Source organism: Elephantulus edwardii, unplaced genomic scaffold (genome assembly GCF_000299155.1).
Source record: "Elephantulus edwardii isolate Elephantulus edwardi_28Jun2011 unplaced genomic scaffold, EleEdw1.0 scaffold00097, whole genome shotgun sequence".
Taxonomy (NCBI): domain Eukaryota; kingdom Metazoa; phylum Chordata; class Mammalia; order Macroscelidea; family Macroscelididae; genus Elephantulus; species Elephantulus edwardii.
This window is the reverse complement of record NW_006399847.1, coordinates 11,950,211-11,962,199: the sequence shown is the minus strand read 5'-3', so window position 1 is coordinate 11,962,199 and position 11,989 is coordinate 11,950,211. Positions and strand designations below refer to the sequence as shown.

Below are 11,989 nucleotides of genomic sequence, written 5' to 3'. Positions count from 1 at the left end.
CAATGTGGTACTGGTGCAATGACAGACACATAGATCAATGGAACAGAACTGAAAATCCACAAATCAGCCCATCTACTTATGGCCAACTGATTTTTTACAAGGGGATGAAATCAGGTCAAGTGGGGAAATGACAGCCTTTTTAACAAATGGTGCTGGCAGACCTACACCTCCCACCACACACAAAAACCAGCTCAAAGTCGATCAAGGACCTAGGAGTAACACCAAGGATTATAAACTTCATTAGAGAAAAGTTTTAAAAACCCTAGAAGCCCTAATCCACAACATGAACAGTCTTCCAAGCATCCTGAAAAACCTACAACCAGGAGAGGAGAAAATAGATGAATGGGACTTTCTAAGAATCAAACCCTATGCACATCAAAAAACTTCCCCAACAGGGTAAAAAGGGAAGCCACAGATTGATAAAAATATTTGGTAATGACATGTCTGATAAAAGACTTATCTCTAGAATTTATAGACTACTCGAGCACCATAACAAGATAAAGGTAAACAATCTAATGGCAAAATGGACACAGGATTTGAATAGACAGTTAACCAAAGAAGACATTCAGATGGCAAACAAACACATGAGGACATGTTCAAAATTCCTAGCTCTAAGAGAGATGTAAATCAAAACAAGTAGGAGATACACCCAGTAACAAAAGCAAAATTCAATGCAGCTGCAAACAAGAAATGCTGGTGAGATTGTGGAGAAACTGGAATCCTTATTCATTGTTTGTGGGAGTGTAAAATGGTGCGACCATTATGGAAAGCAGTACGGCGCCTTTGCAAAAAGCTGGAAATAAAAATATCATTTAACGCAGCAATTCCACTCCTGGGAATTATCCTAAAGAAACCATAAGTGACACTCAAGCAAATATATGCACACCCATGTTTATTGCAGCCTTGTTCACAATAGCAGAGAGGTGGAAACAACCCAAATGTCCATCAATGAATGAATGGCTAGAGAAGCTGTGGTATTTTCACGTAATAGAATATTATGCAGCACTGAAAAATAATGAACTCATGAAATATTATACAAAATGGGTGATCATGGAGGACATTATGCTAAGTGAAATATCTCAAGTCACAAAAGGGCAAACACATAATGCCACTGTTATAAAACAGGACTGACATGGAGGTTGGAGGAAACTAAGAAAAGAGAGGATAAACAATGTGTACTGCATTGAAACAGACAAGGGAGAGGACAGTATTAAAGGAATATATGATTAGGTATTGTTATCATGACAAGAGTCCAGAATAAGAGCTGCTTAGTAAAGTGGACTGGAGGAGGGGAACTGTATAACTATTTTTTTTTCCAAAGAGAAAAGGAAACTGGGGAGGGAGGAAAATGTGCAACAATGAATGAATAGAAATCCAAGTTCTCTATAAACTTTCATTAAAATCTCAATTAAAAATGGGATGAAATAAAACAAGTAAATCTAAAAAAGTATATTGGCACGCTGCTTTTAAATAATGCCAGCTACCCTGAAATTTCAAAAGAATAACAGTTAAAAGCACCTTTGAAATTTTTTGTTAAATAGAGGATTTGCAAGAAATCTAAAAACCACAGACAACTGTCTTGTTCACATCAAGTGTGGAGTTTAAAATACAGTTTAATTGAGATGTTTAATCTTTTTATAAATTAACTTATTTGGGATTCAAATTCTTAGGGCAGGAAGGCAGAAAGGTCCCCAGCACCATCATTAACTCAGTAGCTGTCGTTTATTCACTTTCTAAAATCTCCCAAGTGAGTCTATCATCATGACTGAAGCAAGGAAGTTCACCTTTTTTTTCTGAGAATAACATCAGGAACTACCGGGCAGAACATTCTCCAGCTGCAAGAAGTTTTGCTCTGCCCTCTGCTCATCTCAAGCCTGGGCTCCAGACTGGTGGGCAAGGCCTGATTACTGAAGTTCCCTGGCTGCATTTATAGGGACACTTGTTGACCAGGTGAGGTGAGAGTGAGAGGGGAGACAAGGAATTGCGTGAGGAAGAGGTTCTACTCAAACCTAGAAACCCACTCTTGCTTGGAGCCACAAACAGAGTGTTTTAGGTGATCTCTCCCTCACTGCAAGTGGAACTGAGAAATCTGGGTAGCAGGAGTGGACTATGAGGTGCACATTACCTGTGCCTCCTGCAGAGTTGGTTACTTGTACTCATCTTTATCACCTTTAAAAGCTACAGTATTCACAGGGCTTCAAATAACCCTGATTTCTGGAACTCTCCAGCCTTCTCTACAAGTCTCAACCAGAACAACCTGTTGCCATTTACCAAAATGTAACCTACTCCTTTGTTTGTTGTTGTTGTTGTTATGTGCCGCCGAGTCGCCTGCGACTCATAGTGACCCTATGTACAACATAGGTTTGTTTAGGTTTCCAAAAAGGGGCAGTGAGAGAAGCAGCCTCCCATGACATATCCTAAGGAGTGTGTGATTTGTGGATTACTTGAGGATATTTAACCTCAAAAATGCTTATTGTTTCTTAACAAAAGAAACTATACAAACATCAAGAATTCTAATAGGACTGAAGCATGCTGTCCTTTCTACTCACACTCATGTATGGCTAGTCTTGCCAAGACTAAAGCAAATTTTAGAAGAAAGACAATCTTCGAAGCCCAGGGCTTGTGTGTCTCCTAACAAAAGGTCAGAACTGGTCCGTGTGGCTGACAGCATGGCCCAGTACGCTTCTAATGTCACTGTAGGGAGAGGGTGGCTGTGCAGCACCTTTTGAGTTGGGGAAGTTGGTCCTTCTCTTCAGATGGGAGAATCACAGCCTTTCCCAGACAGCAAGAGGCTAGATGCTCCTCTTATCTTGCAATCAGACTTTTCCCAACTGCCAAGACTCCAGGGGAGGGGCCTCAGTCTCTAACCATCATGCTGTATCCTAAGCTTAAGGATATCAAGGTCTGGTTTCAAGAGATAGCTTGAAGAGATAGCTTGATTATTATCATCAGATAGCTCCAGGAATGCACAATGAGAGCAGAAGGCTGAGTCAAACTTTCCACATAAAAGGATCCCTTTCAAGACAGAGAATGCAAGCATGGTATGGGAGGGAGGACACACATGAGACTGCCATCACCACCAGCTGGGAAAGGCCTTGCCAAGCAACAGAAATATATCAGTGTTGGTATATATTCTTTGGCTTGCAAGTCTGCTGTCTATATAGCACCCCAAGCAGGCAGCCTGCTCTTGTTCATACCTTGTGCTGGGACACCAGTTTCCTTTGAGTTTTGGCGGTAGACCTGCAGGTCCCAAGGCGCTCCACTCCACCATTCTGCTGGACAGAAACTCCTCCTCTCAATACCACCACAGACAGAGTGGAGAAACTGAGACCCTCCCCTCCTCAGGACAGGGCTTCTGGATGGACTTATCCTGCCTTACCCATTAACAGGGGTGGGGGTAACACTTCACAGTGGGGAAGTCAGAAATCTTTAAAGAGAGAGTTCACTGGTAAAAAGTAAGCTGAACATATGCTCTAAAACGAGGAAGATTTCCGTACCCTGCAGTGGGAGGGATATCAGACTTTATTTTCTCTGGTATTAGAGGATTCCACAGTGAGATTTGGGGGAATAAGAAAAGAACAGAAGAGGAAAAGGTAGAATATAAGAAAACAGTTAATCTTCAGCCTTTCTGCTTGCACCCTAGGGATTAGGAAATCTGGAGAATGGAGAAGCCAAAGGAAATCATTAAGCCTGGGGCTCAAAAGGGGGCAGGGACAGAACCGGTATGAGGCTGAGCTCTAAGCCTTACAGCATCTCTCTAATTACTACTTGCTTGGAGAATTCAGTTAACCGATACCCCATAAAACCTTTGTTCTCTCTAACTCCTAACACTAGCACCAGTGGGGAAGGGGGATGGAAAGAAAGGAATCCAGTAAAACAACTTTTTGGGAAAGCCAAGAAAAGGTATAAAGAGCAAACATACTTGTTCAGAGAAAGGGCTTAGATTGTACCATGTTTCAGCTGGAATATTTTGTTTTTAATAAAAACCAATTTAAGATATTGTTCACAATATTCAATTAAAAAGAAAGCGACACTCCAAACCATGCCCTCTGAATGGTCACTAGTGAAGCAGCCACACCACTTAACAAACTATGGCAGTAAGGTGTGAAGGCCCATAGTAGCTCTGAGTTCTGGCAGATCCCTGAACAGAAAGCCAGTGTTTCTCTCTTTCCTCAAGAAAACCATCGGCTTATCAGAGGTAATGATGGTAATAAGCTCATCAGCTTACCAGAGATGAAGGTTCAAAAGGAAACATTTCACTTGGCAGGTTTTGAGAAAAATTCCTGACACATTCTTTTGGTAGGAAATGGGTTTTTTTTTAGTGACTATTAAAGACAAGTTAAAACTTTCTAAGGAAACTCTGGAGGGGGTCATTTTCTCATGGTTTTAGTCATGTGCTGCTGAGCCATTTCTGATTCCTAGCATCTCAATATGGCAGAACTCAGTAAAAGACGTAAAACCTTTGCTTACCTGGTCCACTGTCTTCTTCTCTTTGTGCATCTCCCGGCTGCCTCTTCTTTTCAAAGAACTCTGAAATAGACACATGTGACATCGTGTTAGTGAGAACTAGGTGCTGGGGACACTGTTACCACACTCAGGACAGAGACAAAGGGGGGAAGTCCTTTTTTTGCAGGAATCAAAAGAACTTGGAGTCAATGTTTAAATGTAGTTGAATATAGTGAGGTCCTAAAATCATAGAAGGCTTATGTGCAACCACAACTAAGTGGATGGGGAAACTGTGGTAAATTCACACAACAGAATACTATGCAGCACTCAGGAGAAATTATTTTGAAAAATACTACATACCTTGAGAGAGACTGGAGAGCCTTATGTAGAGCGAACTATAGTCTCATAAGGACAAATACTGTTTTATGAGACTATTATTGCAAAAATAGAAGGATAACTAGTAAAACATGTATGGGGACCCACCAGTGAAAGGTTTGGGAGTAGAGAGCTGAGGATGAGTAGGGGTCAAACTACAGGGTTGCCCAGTTTGGTGAGTGGAGGAAGGGGGGGGGAGAAGAAATGAGACGGATCCGGGGGAACCTGAAAAGACAGGATAATGATGGGCAAGGCCCAGTGGTGTTTAATTTTATAAAACATAATGCATGGGAATGATTATATGAAACACAATGTGAATAAAGAATATTGTGAAACAAAATGTATATGAATTTTTTTTTAAAAAGTTACCCAAATCACCTTTTATTTTTATTAACCTCAAATAATTTGTACAATACCCAAGCACAATAATATTTTTCCCTTTTGTATTGGTTTGCTTACAAAGTTTATATACATTGTTTTACACTATTCTTCATTCATATTGTTTCCTACAATCATTCCCATGCATTGTTTTGTAAAATTAATCACCATCATTACCCCGTCTCTTCAGCTCCCTGCTGCATCTTTCCCATTTCTTTCTCCCCTCCATCCACCCACTAAATTGTATGACCCTGTGATTCCCTCCTACCCGTGCTCACCCCTCAGCTCCTACTCTTTGGTTTGGGTAGCTTTTAACAGTAAAGAGATGAAAAACAAAACAAAACAAAACCCCACCCCAAAACAGTAGAGAGATGACAAGAATAAGAATAGAAACAATATTTTGTACACAGATACACAGACAGTATTTCTATAGCTGTCTACCTTCTGACTCGTGGTTTGTTTAGGCTGGAATCAAAATTAGTTGGTGCTTCCTGGTGCCCACAGTAAGTGACCAGATAAAAGAGTTGTTAAGTGCCATCGAGTTGCCTGTGACTTATAGTGACCCTAAGATAAAAGAGGAAACCTAACTGACGTTGCAAAACTCTCCAAGATTAAAAATAAATGCTGTCAAGTGGAACACAACTCAAATGGAAATAGATTCCAACTTAGAACAACTCTGTGCATGCCAGGGCAGAACTATGCTCGATAGGTTTTAAATGGCGGTTTCTTAGGAGTAGATTGACAGGCCTTTCCTCCAAAGCACTCTGGGGGATGTCAGCTGTGAACCTTTTGTCTAGTAACCAATCAAGCACAGTTAACTGTTTGCAACATGCAAACAGGGACTCCTCTTTACAAAGGGTTCATTACAACATAATTAGAGCTCACAGGTATCAGGATGTCCCTGTAAGTTGCTTGTGGCTGTACTCTGTCTGTACTGGGCTGGATCAAACTTAATGATATGCATGCATTAGAGGTGTGTCTCGCTGCGCTAGGTAAGAAACAAAATGGCACGGGGGATATAAATATGAATATTGATAGAATGATCAAAAGTAGTCTGAAATAGACTTAATGGAAATCCTGAAAAGTGCCTTCTAAGGTAAAATGTGAAGACAAAATGAAATGAGAAAACGAGAGCTGCATCATAGGGGAAGAAAAGGAACCTGGGGCCCAAAATTATTACGTTAACGTAAGACAGTTGGGGTAAAGTCTGGAAGTAAAGGGTTGTTCAACCTCCCTTTAATCTGAGGAAATCTGTAGGTGGGAAGGGATTATCTGTGATGCTCATGGCATCAAATAACCTTGGGCTTCCAACACCCATCCTGCGGCATGTACAAGACCCTGATCCTCTATTTGGTTCCTCCATAAAAACCAGTCCAGAAAGGATGCTTTTATGCAAATCATATCACAGAACTAAAGGTAAAAATCTGCTGTCAAGGAGCTCTCCAAAGTCTGAAAAAGCAAGGATCGCAGGTTAAAAACCAAGGTGTACCTGATCCAAGGCATGGTATTTTCAGTTACTTCCTATGCATTTTAAAGTTGGACAATAAATACGGAGGACAGAAGAATCAATGCCATTAAATTTGGTGTTGGGGAAGAGTACTGAATATCCCATGGATTGCCAAAAAAACAAGTGAGGAGGTATCAAAAGAAGATGGAAGGAATATACTGAGTCATTGTACCGAAAGGAATTGGAAGATACAGAAGCATTTAATGAAATAGCATTTGAGCCAGAGCCTATGGTGATGAAGGCAGAAGTTCAAGCTGCTTTGAAGGAAAGAGCAAAAAATAAGGCCCCTGGAACAGATGCTATACCAATTGACATATTTCAGCTAACAGATGCTGCCATGGATGTGCTCACCAAGTTATGCCAAGAAATCTGGAGAACAACCACTTGGCCAACTGACTGGAAGAGGTCAATATTTGTTCCCATCCCAAAGAAGGGCGATCCAACTGAGTGTGAAACTACAGAACAATATCATTGATTTCACATGCAAGCAAGATTCTACTGAAGATTATCCAAAAACGACTGGAACAGTACATCAGCAGAGAACTGCCAGAAGTCCAGGCTTGGTTTAGAAGGGGTCGTGGTACTAGGGATATTGTAGCTGATGTTAGATGGATCTTAGCTGAAAGCAGAGAATACCAGAAGAATGTCTATCTGTGTTTCATTGATTATGCAAAGGCATTTGACTGTGTGGATCATAACAAACTGTGGCTGACTCTGAGAAGAATGGGAATCCCAGAACATTTAATTGTGCTAATGCGAAACCTATACTTGGACCAAGAGGCAGTCGTCAGAACAGAGCAGGGCAACACTGCATGGTTCAAAATTGGGAAGGGTGTACATCAGGGATGTGTCCTGTCTCCATACCTTTTCAACCTGTATGCAGAGCAGATTATCCGAGAGGCAGGGCTCTATGAGGAGAGGCGTGGCGTTAGGATTGGTGGACGATCTATCAACAATCTGCTTTATGCAGATGACACAACCTTGCTCCCTGAAACTGAGGAGGACCTCATGCACTTACTGCAGAGAGTCAAGGACTGCAGCCTTCAATATGGACTGAGGCTCAATGTTAAGAAGACAAAAATTCTCACCACTGGACCAATCGGTAGTATCAGGATGGATGGTGAAGAGATTGAGATTGTTCACAGCTTCAGTTTGCTCGGCTCCACAGTCAACACTCTTGGCACCAGTAGCCAGGAAATCAAAAAAACGTATTGCGATGGGAAAGTCTGCAGTTAGGGAACTCTCCAAAATACTGAAGAGCAACAGTGTTTCTCTGGAGACTAAGGTCCGCCTGATACAGGCCATGGTTTTTGCAATCACTTGTTATGCATCAGAGAGTTGGACAATGACTAGGGAGGATAGAAGGAGAATTGACGCCTTTGAGCTGTGGTGCTGGAGAAGAGTATTGAATGTACCATGGACTGCCAAGAAAACAAACAGATTCATCGTAGAGAGGATTAAACCAGGCTGCTCCTTGGAGGCAAGGATTCTGGGGCTTCGTCTGACATACTTTCGACATGTTGTAAGGAGAGACAAGTCTTTAGAGAGGGACATCATGCTGGGTAGAGTGGAGGGACAGCACAGGAGAGGAAGACCCTCTATGAGGTGGATTGATTCAGTGACTGGGGTACTCGGGATGGGTTTGTCAGAGGCAATGAGATTGGCACAGGATAGAGCACGGTTTAGGGCTGTTGTACATAGGGTCACTATGAGTCGCAAACGACTCGACGGCACATAACAACAACAACAACATGTCTTGAAGAAGGTGAGGTCAGGTCAGGATGCTCATTCTTCTTGTTGTGTACTGTTGAGTCAGAATGACCCATAGTTGACCTTTCTGGCAGGTTGTCAGAGACAGTTAATCTCCTGGGAGGAGATTGCCCATCGTTCTCCTGAGGAGCAACTGGTGGCCTCAAACTGCATGCCTTTGGGATTGAAGTACAGCTTCTTGCTACTAGGCCACCAGAGCTCCTTAAGGATGCTCCTTAGAGGCAAGGATAGTGAAACTTCTCTCACATGCTTTGAGTATGTTGTTAGGAGGGGCCACTCTTTGGAAGAAGATATCATTCTGGGAACAATGGACTGTTATAGTGGATTCCAGTACATCAGAAGCAGTGATGATGGAGCAGGAGTAAGGTTCAGATCTGTTGTTCTTAGGGTCATTATGAGCTGTCGTCAACTAGACAGCATTTCACACCTGCTCACATTTAAAGCTTTTCCCTTTCAGAATTCCAGGCCCTCCACTTAGCTAAGGCATTTCAGGTTAAGCATCAGTTAAAATCTGCTACTGCAGTTTTTGTTATTAGGGGCCATCAAGGAAAATACAATTCACAGTGACACTCTGTAAGACAGTTTCATCCTTGCCTCTAAGAAGCACCCTAGTTTAACCTCCTCACAGATTTACGTACTCTTCTGGCAGCTCACAAGATATTCAGTATTCTCCAACACTGCCACTCAAAGACATTGGTTCTTTTATCATCCTTATTCACTGTTCAATTTTCAAATGCAAAGGAAGCAACTGACAATAAGTGACTCGGGTCAGGTGCACATTAGGCTTCTCATTAACATCCTTGCTTTTTTCAAACTGTGGAGAGGTCCTTGACAGCTTATTTCCCAAATGCAGTATGTCTCTGGATTTCCTCATTGCTTCCACCCATGGGTGTTAATTGTGGATCCAAATAAAATGAAATTGTTCACAACATCAATCTTTTATCTATCTACCATGATGTAGACTATTAGTCCAGTGGTGAGGATTTTTGTCTTCATGTTGAGAGGCAATCCATGTTGAAGTTGTACTTCTTTTATCTTCTGTAGCAACTGTTTTATGTCTTCTTCAGTTTCTGCAAGCAGTGTTGTGTCATCTGTGTAATTAAGGCTTCTGTTGAGTGTTAGCCCCAATCCTGGCACCACAGTCTTTTTCATAAAGCCTGGTTTCTCAAATGATTTACTCAGATTGAATAGGTATGGAGAAAAGATTTGGCCCTGATACATTTCCTGATTAGTGTTGTTATGTGCTGTCGAGTTAGCCTGTGACTCATTGTGACCCTATGTACAACAGCCCTAAACTCTGCCCTATCCAGTGCCAATCTCACAGTCTCTGACACACCTACCCCCATTTACCCCAGTCACTGAATCAGTCCATCTCATCAAGGTTCTTCCTCTCATGTGCTGTCTCTCCATGCCCCCAAGCATGGCATCCCTCTCCAAAGACTGGTCCCTTCTTGCAACATGTCCCAAGTATGTCAGACAAAGCTTTAGAATCCTTGCCTCTAAGGAGCAGCCTGGCTTCACTCTCTCCAGGAAAAACCTGTTTGTTTTCTTAGCAGTCCATGGTATATTCAATACTCTTCTCCAACACCACAGCTCAAAGGTATCAATTCTCCTTCTATCATCCTAGTCATTGCCCAGCTCTCTGATGCATAGCAAGTGATTTCAAAGACCATGGCCTGTATCAGGCACACCTTAGTCTCCCGACTGATATCTTTGCTCTCCAGTACGTTAAAGAGGTCTCTAACCACAGATTTACTATCACAATACGTCTTTTAATTTCCTAGCTCCTGGTACCAAGAGTCTTGACTGTGGAGCCAAGCAAACTAAAACTGTGAACAATCTCAATCTCTTCACCATCCATCCTGTTGCTGCCAATCAGCCCAGTGGTGAGAAACTTTATGTTTTTTATATTGAGCCTTAATCCATACTGAAGGCTGTGGTCCCTGATCTTCTGCAGCGAGTGCTTCAGGTCCTCCTCAGTTTCAGAACGCAGGGTTGTGTGATCTGCATAATGCAGACTGTTGATGAGTCTTCTTCCAATCCTGATGCCACATTTCTCCTCATAGAGCCCAGCCTCCAGGATAATCTGTTCTGCATAAAGATTGAAAAGGTATGGAGACAGGATACAGCCCTGGTGTACACCCTTCCCAATTTTGAACCATTCAGTGTTTCCTTGCTCTGTTCTGGTGACTGCTGCCTGGTCCAAGTATAGGTTTCGCATAAGCACAATCAAGTGTTCTGGGATTCCCATTCTCAGAATCAGCCACAGTTTGTTATGATCCACACAGTCAAATGCCTTTGCATACTCAATGAAACACAGATAGACATTCTTCTGGTACTCCCTGCTTTCTGCCAAGATCCATCTAACATTAGCCACAATATCCCTAGTACCACGACCCCTTCTAAACCCAGCATGCACTTCTGGTAGTTCTCTGTTGATGTGCTGTTCCAGTCATTTTTTTATAATCTTCAGCAGAATCTTCCTTGAATGTGATATTAATGATATTGCTTGGTAATTCCCACACTCTGTGGTATCACCTTTCTTTGGAATGGGAACAAATATATATTTCCAGTCAGTTGGTCAAGTGGTTGTTCTCCAGATTTCTTGGCACGATTTGGTGAGCACATCTAGAGCAGCATCTGTTAGTTGAAATATGTCAACTGGTATACCATCAAATCCTGGGGCCTTACTCTTAGCCAATTCTTTCAAAGTAGTTTGAACTTCTTCCTTCATCACCACAGGCTTTTGCTCATATGTTGTTTCATTAAATTCTTGTGTCTGCCAATTCCTTTTGGTATAATGACTCTGTATACTCTTTCCATCTTCTTTAAATACTTGCAGGATCATATCATATTCTGCCCAAAGCATCTGTAAGTATTGCAACTTGAGACTTGAATTTCTTCTTCAGTTCCCTGAGCTAGAAATGCTGAGCAAGTTTGGCCCTTTTGATTTTCTGACTCCAGCTCTTTGCACATTCATTATAATACTTTACTTTGTCTTGTGCTGCTTTTTGAAATCTCCTGTTCTGCTCCTTAATGTCTTGATTTCTTCCCTCTGCTTTGGCTTCTCGGCGCTCTAGTGCAATATTCAGTGTCTCTTCTGACATCCATTTTGGTCGGTTCTTCCTCCTCTGTCTTTGCAACGACCTTTTGCATTCTTCCTGGATGATATTCTTGATATCTTCCCATACCTCATTTAGTGTTCGCTCATTAGTGTTCAAGGCCTCAAACCTGTTCCTGAGATGGTACACAAATTCAGGTGGGATGAACTCAAGGTCATATTTTGCTTCCTGTGGGCTTGATTTCACTTTCCTTAGCTTCAGCTTAAACTTGCCTATTAATAGCTGGTGATCTGTTCCACAGTCAGCACCTGGCCTAGTTTTCACAACTGACATTGAGCTTCTCCAGCGGTTCTTTTCACACATGTAATCTATCTGATTCCTATGCATAACACCAGGTAAAATCCATGTGTATAGCCTGGGTTTATGTTTCTTGTAAAATGTATTTGCAACG

At 41.9% G+C, this 11,989-nt stretch overlaps 1 protein-coding gene across 1 annotated transcript in view; it reads right to left on the bottom strand.

Moving 5' to 3' along the window:
• Window positions 1-11,989, bottom strand: part of SOGA2 (SOGA family member 2) — a 200,715-nt gene that overhangs the window by 94,964 nt on the left and 93,762 nt on the right. The window contains exon 4 of the mRNA XM_006891415.1: window positions 4,471-4,530. Within this exon, the coding sequence (XP_006891477.1) occupies window positions 4,471-4,530 (60 nt within the window). The remainder of the gene's footprint in view (window positions 1-4,470; window positions 4,531-11,989) is intronic.